Source organism: Macaca thibetana, chromosome 10, assembly GCF_024542745.1.
Source record: "Macaca thibetana thibetana isolate TM-01 chromosome 10, ASM2454274v1, whole genome shotgun sequence".
NCBI lineage: Eukaryota > Metazoa > Chordata > Mammalia > Primates > Cercopithecidae > Macaca > Macaca thibetana.
The window spans coordinates 32,778,632-32,796,370 of NC_065587.1; the positions used below are offsets into that span (position 1 = coordinate 32,778,632).

The 17,739-nt window shown below is 43.6% G+C and overlaps 1 protein-coding gene across 3 annotated transcripts in view; it reads left to right on the forward strand.

The window, feature by feature from the left end:
- The window catches only part of DGCR2 (DiGeorge syndrome critical region gene 2), an 83,365-nt gene that overhangs the window by 29,263 nt on the left and 36,363 nt on the right, over positions 1-17,739 (forward strand). For all 3 annotated transcript variants that reach the window (XM_050746154.1, XM_050746155.1, XM_050746156.1), the window contains exon 2: positions 5,655-5,777. In XM_050746154.1, coding sequence (XP_050602111.1) covers positions 5,655-5,777 — 123 coding nt within the window. The remainder of the gene's footprint in view (positions 1-5,654; positions 5,778-17,739) is intronic.

Consider the following 17,739-nt stretch of genomic DNA (forward strand, 5'->3'; position numbering starts at 1 on the left):
TTTTTTTTTTTTTTTTTAATAACGTAGAGATGAGGTCTTGTTATGTTGGTTTTGAACTCCTGGGCTCAAGTGTTGCTCCCACCTTTGCCTCCTAAAGTGCAGGGATTACAGGTATAAGCCACCGCACTTGGCCCATGCCCATTTGAAAAATTGGGTGGTTTTCTTACTGAAATTTGAGAATGCTTTATATATTCTGGATACAAGCAAGCCCTTTATCAGATCCGTGATTTGCAAATGTTTTCTCTCTGTGTGTGGTTTGTCTTTGCATTATCTTAACATGTCTTTTGAAAAACAAAAGTTCTTGGAAAAAAAACAAAAGTTCTCAATTTTGATGAAGTCCAATTTGTCAGCTTTTTCTTTTATAGATTGTATTTGTGGTAGATATATTAAAGGTATTTGCCTAAACCAAGGGTGCGAAGATTTTCTTCTTGTATTTTCTTCTCTGAGTTTTATAGTTTTAGGCTTCACCTGTAGGCCTATGATCTATTTTGATTTTTTTTTTTGGTGGAGTTTCACTCTTGTTGCCCAGGCTGGAGTGCAATGGCACTGTCTTGGCTTACCACAACCTCCGCCTCCTGGGTTCAAGCAATTCTTCTGCCTCAGCCTCCCTAGTAGCTGGGATTACAGACGTGCACCACCACGCCCGGCTAATTTTGTATTTTTAGTAGAGACAGGGTTTCACCATGTTGGTCAGACTGGTCTTGAGCTCCCGACCTTAGGTGACCCACCCACGTCAGGCCCACCCGAAAGTGCTGGGATTACAGGCGTGAGCCACCTCACCTGGCTATTCTGAATTTTTTATGCCGTGCGGGGAATGGATCAAAGTAGTTGTTCTTTGTTCCTCTTTCTTCCTCCTCCTCCTTCTCTTCTTTCTTCCTCCTCTTCCTCCTCCTTTTTTAAACTTCATTTTGTAGATGAACTCCTTCCTTCTTCCTTTCTTTCCTCCTCCTGCTCTTCATTTTTCTTCCTAGTTTTCCAAGTACCATTCTGTTGAAAGGACTGTTCTTTCTCCAGGGAACTGCCTTTGCACTTTGTCATAAATTAGTTGGTCACATATGTGTGGATTTGTTTCTGCACTCTGTTCTATTCTCTTGATCTTGATGTCTGTTTTTATGCTTGTGTCACACTGTCTTGATTATTGTTCCTTTGTAGAGGCCTCCAAGTTTGTTCTTTCAGTTCAAAGTTGTTTGGAGTATTCTAAGTCTTTTGTCTTTCTGTATGAATTTTAGAGTCACTCAGTTTCTACAAAAAGTCCTGCTGAAATATTGATTGGGGTTAAATTGAATCTGTAGGTCAATTTGCGTAGAATTGATATTAATCGTTTTGAATCTACTAGTCCATGAACACTGTATGTCTCCCTAAAGGTTTAGGTCTTTAAAAAATGTTTTTTTCTCAGCAATGTTGAAAAATTTTCAGTGTGCAGGACTTCACATCTTTTGTTAGATTTATACCTAAGTATTTCTTGTTTTTGATACTATTGCTAATGGTAATTTTTAAATATCTGAACTTATGGTAGAGTTTGTATAGAATTGACATCGATTCTTCCTTAAATATTTGGAGGAATTTTCCATTGAAACTATTTGTGCCTGGAGTTTCCTTTGAAGATTTTTAACTAAAAATTCAATTCCTTTTAGGGCTGTTCAGATTGTTTATTTATCTTAGAGTGAACTTTGCATTTCATCTTTCAAATAATTTGTGTATTTCATCCAAATTGTCAGATTTATTGACATAAAGTTGTTCATACTATTACCTTATTATTCACCCCTCCTCTGTTAGCCTTTTTAATTTCTCTGGAATCCATAGTGATGACACCTCTCTTCTGATAGTAGTTTTTTTTGAGACGAAGTCTTGTTCTGTCGCCCAGGCTGCAGTGCAGTTGTGTAATCTTGGCTCACTGTAACCTCCACCTCCCAGGTTCAAGCGATTCTCCTGCCTTAGCCTCCTGAGTAGCTGGGACCACAGGCATGCGCCACCACACCTGGCTGATTTTTGTATTTTTAGTAGACGGGGTTTCGCCATGTTGGACAGGCTGGTCTCGAACTCCTGACCTCACATGATTTGCCCACCTCAACCTCCCAAAGTGTTTGGATTACAGGCATGAGCCACCACGCTTGGCCTGGTATTTTGTATTCTTTATTTTTTTTGCTGATCAGACTGTCTAGAGGTTTATTAATATTACTGATCTCATAAAAACAACTTTTGTTTTTCTTCATTATTTTTCTGTTTTCAATTTCAGTAATATCTACTCTCATCTTTATTATTTCTTACTGCTAGGTTTCATTTGCTCTTCTTTTGTGATTTCTTTTCTTTTCTTTTTTTTTTCCAGGTTCAAGTGATTCTCCTGCCTCGGCCTCCCAAGTTGCTGGGATTACAGGTGTGCATCGCCACACCCAGCTAATTTTTGTATTTTAGTATTCACCATGTTGGCCTGGCTGGTCTCGAACTCCTGACCATTCACCATGTTGGCCAGGCTGGTCTCGAACTCCTGACCTCAAGTGATCCACCTGCCTCAGCCTCCCAAGATGCTGGGATTACAGGCATGAGCCACCATGCCCAGCCCTTGCTGGTTTTCTATCTGCTTGTTCTATCTAGAGGGTTATTAAAATCTCTGACTTTAATTGTGGATTAGTCTATTAGCAGTTACAGTAGTTTTTGTTTCATGAATTTTGAAGTTTCTTTCGTACATTTTTTTTTTTTTTTTTTGGAGACGGAGTCTCTCTCTGCCGCCCAGGCTGGAGTACAGTGGCCGGATCTCAGCTCACTGCAAGCTCCGCCTTCCGGGTTCACGCCATTCTCCTGCCTCAGCCTCCTGAGTAGCTGGGACTACAGGCGCCCGCCACCTAGCCCGGCTGGTTTTTTTTTGTATTTTTAGTAGAGACGGGGTTTCACCGTGTTAACCAGGATGGTCTCGATCTCCTGACCTTGTGATCTGCCCGTCTTGGCCTCCCAAAGTGCTGGGATTACAGGCTTGAGCCACTGCGCCTGGCCTTGTAAATTTTAATAGATACATAAACATTTAGGATTATGTCCTTTTGAATCAATTCCTTATCATTATTAAATGACCTTCTTTATTCCTGGTAGTATTTGCACTGAAGTCTACTTTGTGTGATATTAATACACTCCAGCTATCCTTTTTTTGAGACAGGGTCTCATTCCCGTTGCCCAGGCTATAGTGCAGTGGCACAATTATAGCTTACTGCAGCCTCAACTCTCCCGGTTCAGGTGATCCTCCCACCTCAGCCTCTCGAGTAGCTGGGGCTACAGGTGTTTGTCCCAATACCCAGCTAATTTTTTGTATTTTTGGAGAGATGGCGTTTCGCCATGTTGCTCAGGCTGGTCTCGAACTCCTAGGCTCAAGTGATCTCTCTGCATCAGCCTCCCAAAATGCGGGGATTATGGGGATTACAGGAGTGAGCCACTGTACCCGCCCTTCCAGCTATCCTTTGATTAGTGTTATGGTGTATCATTTTTTATTGTTTTATTTTCTCTTATATATGCCTATATAAAGTGAGTTTCTTTTAGGTAATATGTAGTTGTTTCTTGCTTTTTTCCCTATGTACACATTCTGCCTTTCAGTTGGAGTGTTTAGATCATTCCGTATGCTTATTGATTAGGCAAGTTTAATTAAAATCTACTATATTACCATTTGTTTTCATTTGTACCATCTGTCTCCTTTTTTTTTTTCTTCTTTTGGATTATTTTTTGTTCTCTTCTATGTTGGCTTGCTTGCTACAACTCTTGCGTTATTTTGTTGGGGTTCATCATTAACTTATCACAGAGTACCTTCAAGTGATGGACCACTTTACCTGTAGTATGAGAGCCTTAAAACAGTGTGCTTCTGTTTCTCTCTTCCCAGCTTTGGTGCTATTATTGTCAACATTTTTCTTCTGTGTATGTTATAAACCCCACAATGTAGTATCTGTGTTTTTGCTTTAAATGATTGTAGGCCAACAGGTTTTTCTTTCAGAACTTTAACATGTTACCTTACTGTCTTCTAGGCTGTGTTGTTTCTAATAAGAAATCTGCTGTCATCTTGATCTTTGTGTTTCTGTGCATGTCTTCTTTTTCTGCCTGCTTTTAAGATTTTATCACTGATTTGGCCGGGCGCGGTGGCTCACGCCTGTAATCCCAGCACTTTGGGAGGCCGAGGAGGGCGGATCACGAGGTCAGGAGATCGAGACCATCCTGGCTAACACGGTGAAACCCCGTCTCTACTAAAAATACAAAAAATTAGCCGGGCCTGGTGGTGGGCGCCTGTAGTCCCAGCTACTGGGAGGCTGAGGCAGGAGAATGGCGTGAACCCGGGAGGCGGAGCTTGCAGTGAGCCGAGATCGCGCCACCGCACTCCAGCCTGGGCGACAAAGTGAGACTCCATCTCAAAAAAAAAAAAAAAAAAAGATTTTATCACTGATTTTAAGCAATTCAATTCCAATGTGACTTGGAGTTGTATTCTTTGTATTTCTGATGCTTGCAGTTCATTGAGCTACTTGGATTTGTGGGTTTATAGTTTTCATCCATCCGGGAAACTTTCCCCATTGTTTCTTCAGATGTTTTGTGTGTTCCCCCATGTATTACGGTGTGTGAGGTTGTTCCACAGCTTACTGATGATTTGCACTTTTTTTTCTGGTATTTTTTCATTCTGTGTTTTAGTTCAGAATGTTTCTTTTTTTTTTTTTTTGAGACAGAGTCTCGCTCTGTCGCCCAGGCTGGAGTGCAGTGGCGCGATCCTGGCTCACTGCAAGTTCCACCGCCTCCCGGGTTCAAGCCATTCTCCTGCCTCAGCCTCCCTAGAAGCTGGGACTACAGGCGCCCGCCACCACACCCGGCTAATTTTTTTGTATTTTTAGTAGAGACGGGGTTTCACCGTGTTCGCCAGGATGGTCTTGATCTCCTGACCTCGTGATCCGCCCACCTCGGCGTCCCAAAGTGCTGGGATTACAGGCTTGAGCCACCGCGCCCGGCCTTAGTTCAGAATGTTTTGATTGTTATGTCTTCACGTCACTAATCTTTGCTACCACAAAATCTAACCTGTTAATGTTCTGCAGTGTATTTTTCATCTTAAGTGTTACAGTTTTTATCTCTAGGTAATAGGTTCGTAAAGGGCCAGGCATTCAATGTTTTCAGCTTTGCAGGCCATATAGTCTCTCCTGCAGCTGCTCAGCTCTGCTGCTGTAGCTTGAAAGCAGCCATAGACAATACATATTTGTGGCTGTGTTCTGATAAAACTTGATTTTAAAAACAGACGGGGGCCGGGCACAGCGGTACGTGCCTGTAATCCTGGCACTTTGGGAGGCCGAAGCAGGCAGATCACTTGAGGGCAGGAGTTCAAGACCAGCCTGGCCAACATTGCAAAACCCCGTCTCTACTAAAAATATAAAAATTAGCTAGGCATGGTGGCACATGCTTGTAGTTCCAGCTACTCAGGAGGCTGAGGGACGAGAATTGCTTGAATCCGGAAGGTGAAGGTTGCAGTGAGCTGAGATCGCACCACTGGCACGCCAGCCTGGGTGACAGAGTGAGACTGTGTCTCAAAAATAAATAAATAAATACATTCATAAAATAAACAAATGGGAAGAGATTGATCTGGCCCGTGGGCTGTGGTTTGCTGACCTACTGCCACTTCCTCAATGGCCTCTCATCCTTTGGTTCCACAGAGCTGCGGTGCAACCCTGGGCAGTTTGCCTGTCGCAGCGGCACCATCCAGTGTATCCCCCTCCCCTGGCAGTGTGACGGCTGGGCAACTTGCGAGGATGAGAGTGACGAAGCCAACTGTCCAGGTGAGTATGTTGCGTAGGCCGGGTACACACCACCTTGTCTCTTTGTTGTAGCTGGGTGACTGTGCCTCTTGTGAGGGGTGGAGGTGTGTGCTGTCTTAACATATTGGAAAGTTAGTTTGAGCCGACCCCTTCCTCTCTCTCTCTCTTTCTATCTTTTTAAAAAATAGGTGCCCAACCTAGGCAGATCCCAGAACTTACAAGATGGCAGGACTGTGGGGAGGCCTGTGAGATGCCCAGGAGGCCACACTTAAGGAGGCGCTGCACTCCCTGGACTTGCATGGTCTTGAGTGTGAACCCCTCCTGAGGGGTGGCACCCTGGCTGCCTCTGACCTTATCCCCATCCTGGCTCTGGATGTGGCTGCCTCTTGATCCCGAGTGTGCTCTTTTAGACTGACCTTGGCACGCCCTCCCCTCCTGCTCACTTATTCACCTGGAACTTTGCACTTGTGGGTTCTCTCCTGGCCATATGTAGCCTCCTAAAGATGTATGTAAAGGCCACAAAAAGGCTAAATCAGAGAACCAGGTTCTTTAGCCCCAGCACCCTCAAGGAATACAGGGTACCCCATGAGTAACAATGTTCACTGGATCCGTTGTTCTCAACTTGTGTTGGGTGGGAGGTGTAGTGAGTATTTATGCATGTGTGTGTGAATGTGTGAGACATACATATACATGTATCCACGAATTTGTTTTTAAGAGTAGGTGGTGCTGATAAAGCCACTAAGGGGAAAGTGTGTCTTACACCAGCTTGAGAATCACAGGCCTAAATGCTTTGGTCAGGCATGCAAACTCCTTCACAAACTGCTTTGCCAGCCTGATTTATCACTACTTCCCCTTCAGTGGCTCAGCTGGGCTGTTGTTTCCTGTACCCACCCCCATTAATAATCTGCTAGATGCGTGCTTCCTTTATGTTTTCCTGGAATTCCCTTGTTCTGTTTCTGCATAGACAAGCCCTGCTGTCCTTCAGGCTGTAGCTCAGATGCTACCACAGTGGGAGAATGTCTGTGGTCCCTCCTTTTATAGATTGGCTTCTTCCAGTCCCCCACTCGTCCCTCTCTCACAGCATCAGAACCATTGGTAATTCTCACCATGCCTGGTGCCCAGGCTTGATTCTTCCATCCAGACTATGAGCTCCCAGAGGGCAGAGACCTTTCTCCTTCCTTAGTGGGACTTGGCCTAGGACATGAACGGTGTGCCATAATTCCTGTAGGCTTAGTACTGAAGGAAAACCAATTCATTCCAACCAGGGTATTAGGTAGGGCATTAGGTGACATTTGAACTTGAAGGAGAATCACTTGAACCCGGGAGGTGGAGGTTGCAGTGAGCTGAGATCATGCCACTGCACTCCAGCCTGGGCGACAGAGTGAGATTCTGTTCAAAAAAAAAAAAAAAAAAAAAAAAAAAGAACAAAGAAATCAATCTGCTTGGGCGCGGTGGCTCAAGCCTGTAATCCCAGCACTTTGGGAGGCCGAGGCGGGCGGATCACGAGGTCAGGAGATCGAGACCATCCTGGCTAACATGGTGAAACCCCGTCTCTACTAAAAATACAAAAAATCAGCCAGGTGTGGTAGCGGGCGCCTGTAGTCCCAGCTACTCGGGAGGCTGAGGCAGGAGAATGGCATGAGCCCAGGAGGCGGAGCTTGCAGTAGGCCGAGATGGTGCCACTGCACTCCAGCCTGGGTGACAGAGCAAAGACTCCGTCTCAAAAAAAAAAAAAAAAAGAAAAGAATGCTGTTTAGAGGGGGCCTCTCCTGATCATCCCTTCATCAGATTATGCATGTCTCCAGTGGAGGTGTTTGCCTTTCCAATTGGGGGTTTGGATGGTGTTGGCCCGTCAGGAGCCTCTGGGACAGCCCTTTGACTGGGAGCCTCTCTGGTGGGTCTTTAGGGTCAAAACCCAGAGAAAGTGGATTCCCAGTGGGCTTCCCAGTGCTTGGGCTCCTTTGGCTGCTGGGTTCCCTGGTTGGTCAGCCTGGGGACGACCATGTGGTTATGAGTGGGAGCCTCCCCTTGTCTGACTCATAGAGTGAGACCTTATATCCAGCCTCTTGGAGAATTCCTGAAGAGAGAACCAGATGATTCTTGATTCACTTTCAAATGGAAGCAGAGCTTATTTGCTGTTCTCCAAGTGCCATTTGGCTTTGCTTTTGTGGTTGTTTGTAATAACTGTCCTGGTACGCACACTGAACATAATAGTATCCACTCTCATAGTTGCCGCCTTGTTCATTTTTCCACACTCTGAAGACTTGTTGAAGGCAAGGTTTGATTTCCCTTTTTGACCACATAGCCTGGCATGGAGGAGGCATCAGCTTTGCACTTGAGTATTGGCTTGAAGTTACATTGGTTGCTATATGTTTTCCCTAGACAGAAAAATAAAATCTCTCATAGAAGCCGAGAGTTATGAGTGGTGGCCTGCACCAGGACTGAGCAGTGAAGGCATGACAATGAGGACCCGTGTGTGCAAGCCCGTTGAGACCCGGTAGGGCCTAGGAGTGTTCCAGGTGGGCTGAGGAGGCCACTGCCCTGGCAAGGCTCACTCTGTTTCCCCTTGACTCATGGTCCTATGATTGTCCTTGTATAGTGCTGTGTCACAGTCTGGAGGGTGAGCAGATTGATTTTTTTTTTTTTTTTTTGAGACGGAGTCTCACTCTGTCGCCTAGGCTGGAGTACAGTGTTGCGATCTTGGCTTACTACAAGCTCCGCCTCCCGGGTTCATGCCATTCTCCTGCCTCAGCCTCCCGAGTAGCTGGGATTACAGGCACCTGCTATCACACTTGGCTTTTTTTTTTTTTGTATTTTTAGTAGAGATGGGGTTTCGCCGTGCTAGCCAGGATGGTCTCGATCTCCTGACCTCGTGATCCGCCCGCCTTGGCCTCCCAAAGTGCTGGGATTACAGGCATGAGTCACTGTGCCCGGCCAAGCAGATTGATTTCTAATTGTTCTTAAAGTTGAGATTCTGAGCAAATTAAGTCATTAAAATGTACAAAGAAAATGTAATACATATTTTCTTCCCTGAATTAATAACTGCTAACATCTTGTGATTTTTTTTCTAGTTTATTTTAAAAGAAATTTTAAAAAAATCATGGATATAGAGTCAGGTCTTCATTGACACTCTCCCTTCCCCCAACCTCCTCCCCCTGCAAAAAAAGGAAACTCTATGTTGGTGGGGGGAGTAGAGAGTTAGCTAATAACCACATTTGCTCAAAAGCTGTGACCTTCCTTTGTATGAGGAGAGTTTTAGTAACCCTTTGGGAAGCCCTGGCCATGCTCAGTCAGGTTGCTTTTGAGCGCAGACTTCAGGACTTCTGGAGTTACCATGTGAGGTTACTTCATTGCCCTGCTAAAAGCCTACTAAAAAGGAATATAAAAAATGTAAAACCAAAGGGGATGAAAAAAGGGGAGAGATGTAACAGTAGATCAGTAATTTCTGCATGTTTTTGAAAAGAGGGAAATGGCATGTTAGGTACAACCTGGGCATTCAGTACCTTCCTGCTCCCTTCTGGGCTTGTCCCTGGGTTTCAGAGGCTGGAATACTGGAGCAGTAGCACTCAACCCTCTGGCGGCAGGCTTCTGTGTGTCATTTGCTCTATCACATGTGTCTTGGGAAATGTGGCAAGTGGAAGGGAGGTGGAACCTTTCTTCCTCAGGCCATAGTGTATGTGGGGGGATGTGCCTGGGCTTAGATTTTGTGGTGACTTTTTGCAGTGGCTTCTGCCTTCCCCCACTGGCCAGCTGTCTCAGGGCTGCAGAGCAGCTGCATTATTGGCAGCAGATTTTTGCAGTTTCCTAACCTATAGATGGCAGTGGTAGCTGCCTGACTCTTGACGATGACTGTAGGAATTAGATGGAAGAGTTAGCCCACTTTACTTTTGCTCACACTATATAGCTTTGCCAGTTGTTTTGAAAGCACCTATTTTCTATATTAAACCCTTTGAGTTTGAAATGCCTTAGCATGGTTTCTGTTTTCCCAATAGAACCGTCTTTGATATAAACGATTAACAAAAGATGTGTAAAATTTTTGAGGGAGAAAAATTTGCAATTTTATTAAGAGACATTAAAGAAGACAAATAATCCCAGAACTTTGGGAGGCCAAAGCGGATGGATCACGAGGTCAGGAGATTGAGACCATCCTGGCTAACACGGTGAAACCCCGTCTCTACTAAAAATACAAAAAATTAGCCTGGCGTGGCGGCAGGCGCCTGTAGTCCCAGCTACTTGGGAGGCTGAGGCAGGAGAATGGTGTGAACCCGGGAGGTGGAGCTTGCAGTGAGCCGAGATCGCACCACTGCACTTCCGCCTGGGCGGCTCAGCGAGACTCCGTCTCAAAAAAATAAATAAATAAATAAATAGAGGCAGAATGTTCTTGCCTAGGAAGACTGAATATTTTCAAAACTCATATTGTTCTGTGGATTCAGTGCCTCTTTAAACCTCCTTGAGTTTTTTTGTTTGTTTGTTTGTTTGTTTTTTGAGACGGAGTCTCGCTCTGTCGCCCGGGCTGGAGTGCAGTGGCCGGATCTCAGCTCACTGCAAGCTCCGCCTCCGGGGTTTACGCCATTCTCCTGCCTCAGCCTCCCGAGTAGCTGGGACTACAGGCGCCCGCCATCTCACCCGGCTAGTTTTTTGTATTTTTTAGTAGAGACGGGGTTTCACTGTGATCGCCAGGATGGTCTCGATCTCCTGACCTCGTGATCCACCCATCTCGGCCTCCCAAAGTGCTGGGATTACAGGCTTGAGCCACCGCGCCCGGCCAAAACCTCCTTGAGTTTTATGTGAAATGTGATAAGTTGATTCTAAAATGTTGAGGAGAATTAAGTCCTAGTATTGAGAGGTCATTGTGAAGAAGAATAAGGAGGGAGCACTTGCCTTGCCCATATCAAGACTTACTTCAGAATTGGCTCAGGGAAATCCAAATTGGCCAGTGAGACAGAAGCTGTCAGAAACAGACCTAAGAAGTTTGAATTCCAGAGGTGGAATTCCATATCGCTGTGCAAAGGACAGACCCTTCAAACATAGTGCTGTGACAGTCGGAGAAGGATGCAGTTGGATCCCTAACTCACAACATACGGGAAATTCAGTTTTGGGTAAATTATAGGAGACTATCTTTAAGACCTTGATAGGGAAGTATGCCTTTTTCTTTTTTCTTTTTTTTTTTTTTTTTTTTTGAGACAAGATCTGGCTCTGTCACCCAGGCTGGAGTGCAGTGACACGTTCTTGGATCACTGCAACCTCTGCCTCCTGGGCTCAAGCCATCCTCCTACCTCAGTCTCTCGAGTAGCTAGGACTACAAGCCTGCACCACTATGCCTGGCTAATTTTTGCATTTTTCGTAGAATCAGGGTTTTGCCATGTTGCTCAGGCTGGGCTCTAACTCATGAGTTTAAGCAGTCTGCCTCCTTCAGCCTCCCAAAGTGCTCGGATTACAGGGGCATGAGCCACTGCACCCAGCCACCTTTTTCTTTTCTTTTTTCTTTCTTTCTTTTTTTTATTTTCTGGAGATGGAATTTCGCTCTGTTGCCCAGGCTAGAGTGTAGTAGCGCGATCTCAGCTCACTGCATCCTCCACCCCCTGGGTTCAAGTGATTCTCCTGCCTCAGCCTCCCGAGTAACTGGGATTACAGGCATGCCACCACGCTCGTCTAATTTTTGTATTTTTAGTAGAAACAGGGTTTTGCCATGTTGGCCGGACTGGGCTCGAACCCCTGATCTCAGGTGATCTGCCTGCCTTGGCTTCCCACAGTGTTGGGATTACAGGTGCGTGAGCCACCACACCCAGCCTCTGGCCACGTTTTTCCTAATCGCAGAAAATGTTCACTCTAAAATAAAAATGACCGAATTTGCTAGATTAAAATTAAGGTCTCTTGTTTATTGCAAGACATCAATAGGCCATGTGCTTATGCCAGGAATCCCAGCACTTTGGGAGGCCGAGGTGGGCAGATTGCCAGAGCCCAAGAGTTCCAGACTAGCCAGGGCAACTTGGTGAAATCCTGTCTCTATGAAATAAAAAGAAAAAATTTAGCCAGCTGTGGTGGTACACACTTGTAGTCCCAGCTCCTCAATAGGCTGAGGTGGAAAGAAACACCTGAGTCCCCAAGGTCAAGGCTGCAGTGAGCCGAGATTACACCACTGGACATCAGAGTGAGACCCTGTCTCTAAAAAAAAAAAAAACAAAACAAAACCCAAAACAAACAAAAAACACCAGTAAAGACTGTGAAAAGACAAGCCGGAGTAGGGAGAAGATATTTGCAACACTTACAGCCTGTAAAGGATAAGGATTCTAATTCAGTGTATATAAAGAACTCCTATAAAGCATTTCATAGATGGTGATTCAACATGGAAAAAGACATTTAACCTTGTTAGTATTCTAAGACTACATGCAGTGAGATATACCACTTTACAGATGCTTAGACTTTCAAAAATTAAGATGTTGGAGAGGATGTGGATAGTGTGGAAATTTTATGTGCTTCTTTACACCCACTCTAGAATAGAGACATTATCTTGCAAAGCTGAACATTCTTATTTTCTGTGATTCAGGATTTCTATTTAGGGAAACTCTGGAAAAATTCTTGCAGAATTGTTTGTACAGTTTTTCTAGAGTGAGTGTAAAGGAGCAGATAAAATTCCAAGCTATCCACATCCTCTCCAACACTTGGTTTTGTCAGATATCTTAATTTTTGCCGTTGATACAGGTCTTGGAAATAACCCTCATGTCTGTGCTCACATGATGGAATGTTATACACCAGCAACAGTAAGTAGGTGTTAGGTTTATGCAGCAACATGGATGAATCTTGAAAACAGAACGTCATCTAAAAGCAAGTTGCTAAAAACGGCATATGGCACAATGTAGAGAAGCAAAACAGATCATTTTATTACTTATAGATACATACACATGTGGTAAACTAAAAGAAAAAAAGTGCAATGATACACAAAATTCTCGTTGCTGGTGGGGACACAGAGGGGAAGACTGGGAGAAGCAAAATGGAAGTTCATCTACAGATGACGCTCGGGTTCCTGAGTCAGGTGTGGGGAGGTCGCTCACAGCTATGCTTTCTTATTAGGCTTATGAATCTTACATATGTGCTACATACATTCTTTGAAATGTTTCACATATTATACAGCTTTTTTTCTTTCCAAAGAACAGCCAACAGGAGAGTTACAACTGACTTGGCATAGCAGAGCAGCTGCAACCATGGGCCTGCTTGAGTGAGAACAACAAGAAATGAGCAGTTTGCCCAGCAGCCCCCCAGAAAGACTCAGTTCTTGAAGGCTCTGAGTGCCAAGGGTGGCAGGCATCAGGCATGGGCATGGGAATGGGATAGGGATTGGTGGAATTCTCTCTTGGCACCCGCATTCCCTTCTTCACTTTCCATCACTGGGTGACTCCTGCTGCTACCAAAAGATGTGGGGTTTCATTTCTTTTTTTTTTTTGAGATAGAGTCTTGCTCTGTTGCCCAAATGGAGTGCAGTGGTGAAACCACAGCTGACTGCAACCTCGAACTCCTGGACTCAAGTGATCCTCCCACCTCAGCCTCCTGAGTAGCTGACACTACAGGTGTGCACCACCATGCCCAGCTAATTTTTAAATTTTTTGTAGAGACGAGGTCTCGCCCTGTTGCCGAGGCTGGTCTTGAACTCCGGGGCTCTAGCAATCCTGCCCTCAGCCTCCCAAAATACTGGGATTACAGGCATGAGCCACTGTGCCCTGCAGGAGTTGATTTTCTAGACCAACACTGTCCAGTGTAGTAGCCATGAGTCACATGTGGCTGTTTTGAAGGAAGATGTGCAGCAGGTGTAAAATACACACCAAATAGGAAAGACCTAGTACAAAAAAAGAATGTAAAACATCCCATGAATACTTCTTTATATTGATTCCATGTTGCAATAATAGTATTTTGAATATATTGGGTTAAATAATTAAAATTAATTTCATGTTTGTTTCTACTTGTTGACATGTGGTTTGCATTGTGTTTCTGTTAGATAGCACTAATAGAAAAGTCTGTAAAATAAGTGACACCAGGTACAACAGAGGGGAGTCGTGGAGGTTGAAAATAGAGGAATTAAGAGAAATTCTCGATAGTGACAAGTAGGACGCTCAGGCCTATCTTCTGCCCTGCCCCCCAGATGTCAGCAGCCAGGTGTTTTCCCAGACAGGAGATTGGAGGAGTCTTTCCTGGAGACACTGGCACTTCACCGAAGAGGTAGAAAAGGTGTCAACATAATGGAAGATTTCCAAGTGAAAGACTAGCTCTCCCACCGTGGTCCCTGACAAGCGTCTGGCCCACTAGTGCTCACAGAGCCTCTGGCTAGCTGGGTCACCTTCCTCTTATGATGAAAGACAACCAGTGCTGACCAGATCTAGAAGAAAACATCCACTATGGATATTCACCAGACTCTGAACAAAGCACCCCACCTGAAGGGCCAGAGCAAAGTGGCCTGAGGCAGTCAACTCTGCTGTATGTCATATCGTGGTTAAATGTGGGGGCTTGGAACCAGGGACTAGGGCTGCTCCCCTGCTTTTACCACTTAGTGGTTGTGATCCTTTGGGCAAATTACATCCATAAAATGGAGAAAATAATAGTGCCCATCACTTGGGGTTGTTGTGAGGATTAAATTACATGCTGCATGTAAAGGAGTTAGACAAGAACGTAGCACACAGTAATCCCTCAATTAGCAGTTATTTTATTGATGTAATAAAACTTTAAAAAATTTTTTCTGACATTGGTAAAATGGCAGTCTAGGAAGCTCCAGGCTCTCGTTCCACCATAGAAACGTTAATAAGCAACTAGGGACTAGACGAAATCACTTTATAGAAGCTCTGGAAAACAGTCCGAGGTCTATACCAGCTAAGAAAATGCCTAATAAAGAAAAAGCCACATTCAAAATACAGATTGAGTATTCCTTAACTGAAATGGTTGGGACCAGTGTTTTGGATTTTGTTTTTTTTTCTGATTTTGGAATATTTGCATTATACTTACCAGTTGAACACCCCCAATACGAAATGCTCCAATGAGCATTTCCTTTGAGTACAACGTTGGCACTCAGAAGTTTTGGATTTTGGGCTGGGCTCATACCTATCATCTCAGTGCTTTGGGAGTTCAAGGTGGGAGGATTCCTTGATGTGAGGATTATAAGAGAATACTGCTAAGAACTATACATGAACAAATTGCTTAACCTAAATGAAGTGGACACATTCCTGGAAACATACAACCTGCCAAGACTGAATCATGAAGAAATAGAAAATCTGAATAGGACTATAATTAATAAAGAGATTGAATCAGTAATCAAAAACCTCTGAACAAAGAAAAGTCCTGAACCACATGGCTTCACTGCTGAATTCTCCAGACATTTAAAGAATTAGCACCAGTCCTTCTCAAGTGAATTCATTCTGTGACTCTAACATGCCCTGATACCAAAGCCAGACAATAATACTACTAGAAAATTACAGACCAGTATCCTTTGTGAATATTGATACAAAATCCCCAACAAAATACTAGCAAAACTAAGTTTCACAGTCTTTCAAAAGGCTGGGACCAAGTGTAATGCAAGGATGTCTCAGCAAACTAAAATCAATCAGTGGTCAAAGACTGAAGGCTTTTTCTCTAAGATCAGAGACAAGACAAGGATGTCTGCTTTCACCACTTTTATTCACCATAGTATTGGGAGTTAATTGCCCACAGTAATTAATCAAGAAGAGAAAGCTATCAAAATTGGAAAGGGAAAAGTCAAGTTATCCCTGTTTGTATGTGCGATGACGTGATTTTATATGTAAAAACCTTAAAGATTTCACAGAAACATTGTTAGAACTAATAAATGAATGCAGCAAAATTGCAGGACACAAAGTCAAAACACAAAATCAGTTGTATTTATATTTATGTACACTAAGCAATCCGAAGAGGAAATTAAAAAAATAATTCCATTTACAGTAATAGTACAAAGAATAAAATACAGATATACCTCACCTTATAACAGATTTGTCTTAAACCTATTGTAAAGTTGAAAAATGTTTTAGTCAAACTATCATAAGTTGGGGGTCTGTCTGTACTTAAGAATATACTTGGCCGGGCATGGTGGCTCACGCCTGTAATCTCAGCACTTTGGGAGGCCGAGGCGGGTGGATCACCTGAGGTCTGGAGTTCGAGACAAGCCTGGCTAACACAGTGAAAGCTCGTCTCTACTGAAAATACAAAAAATTAGCCGGGTGCGGTGGCGGGCGCCTGTAGTCCCAGCTACTCGGGAGGCTGAGGCAGGAGAATGGTGTGAACCCAGGAGGCGGAGCTTGCAGTGAGCTGAGATCGTGCCACCGCACTCCAGTCTGGGCGACAAAGCGAGAGTCTGTCTCAAAAACAAAAGAAAAAAAATGAATATACTTAAGTACAGATGAAAAACCTAAACACTGACAACTGCAAAATGTTAAAAGAAATTAAAGAAGACACTGGGCGCGGTGGCTCACACCTGTAATCCCAGCATTTTGGGAGGCCAAGTTGGGTGGATCACTTGAGGTCAGGAGTTTGGGACCAGCCTGGCCAACATGGCAAAAACTCATCTTGGCTAAAAATACAAAAATTAGCTGGGTGTGGTGAGGTGCCCCTGTAGTCCCAGCTACTCGGGAGGCTGAGGCAGGAGAATTGCTCAAACCCAGAAGGTGAAGATTGTAGTAAGCTGAGATCGCACCACTGCATTCCATCCTGGGTGACAGAGTGAGACACTGTCTCAAAAAAAAAAAAAAAAAAAAAAAGACAAAAATAAATGGAGAGACGTTCCATGCTCATGGACTGCAAGATGTAAGATGTGACTATTACCTAAAGCAGTCTACAGATTCAATCCCTATTAAAATGCCAACAAGTTTTTTTTTTTTTTTGCTGAAATAGAAAAATTTATCCTAACGTTCATAGAATCTCAGCAGACTCCAAAGAGCCAGAACAGTCTTGAAGAAGAATAAATGTGAAAACCTCATAATTCCTGACTTTAAACCTTTAACTACAAAACTGCGGTAATCAAAACATTGTAGTACTGGTATAAAGACAGACATATAGACCAATGGAATAGAATACAGAGCCTTAGAAATGAGTCCTTGCATACAGTGGTCAAATTATTTTTCACAAGGATGCCAGTACCATTCAGGGAGGAAAAAAGTGTCTTTTCAGAGTGAATGGTGCTAGGAAAACTGGACATACACATCAAAAGAATAAAGTTAGACCCTTAGCTAATGATACACAAAACTTAACCCAAAATGGATCAGACTTAAGACCTTAAACCATAAAATTCCTAGAAAAACAGAATAAAGTCTTCATGACATTGAATTTGGCAATGATTTCTTACATAAGACACTAAAATCACAGGCAACAAAAGAAACAATAGATAAATTAGGCTACATCAAGATTTAAAACTTCTATTAATTAAAAGAAACATTCAACAGAGTGAAAAGGCAGCCTACAAAATGGAAAACATTTGAAACTCATATCTGGTAAGGGTTAATATTTAAAATACAAAAAGAACTCCCACAGCTCAATAATAATAAACATCCTGGTTAAAAAATGTGCAAAGGACTTGAGTAGACATTTCTCCAAAGAAGTTAAACAAATGACTGATAAGCACATGAAAACATGCCCAACATCACTAATAATTAGAGCAATGCAAATCCAAACAGAGTAAAACATCTCACAGCCATTAGATGTCTGCTGTCGAACAGAAAATGACAAGTGTTGATGAGGATTTAGAGAAAGTGGAATCCCTCTGCAGTGTTGTTAGGAATGAGAACTGGTGCAGCTACTAAAACAGTGTGACAATGCCACCCAAATTAAAAGTAGAATTACCCGGCCGGGTGTGGTGGCTCACGCTTGTAATCCCAACACTTTGGGAGGCCAAGGTGGGCAAATCAGGATGTCAGGAGATCGAGACCATCCTGGCTAACACGGTGAAACCCCGTCTCTACTAAAAATACAAAAATTAGCCAGGTGTCATGGCGCACAC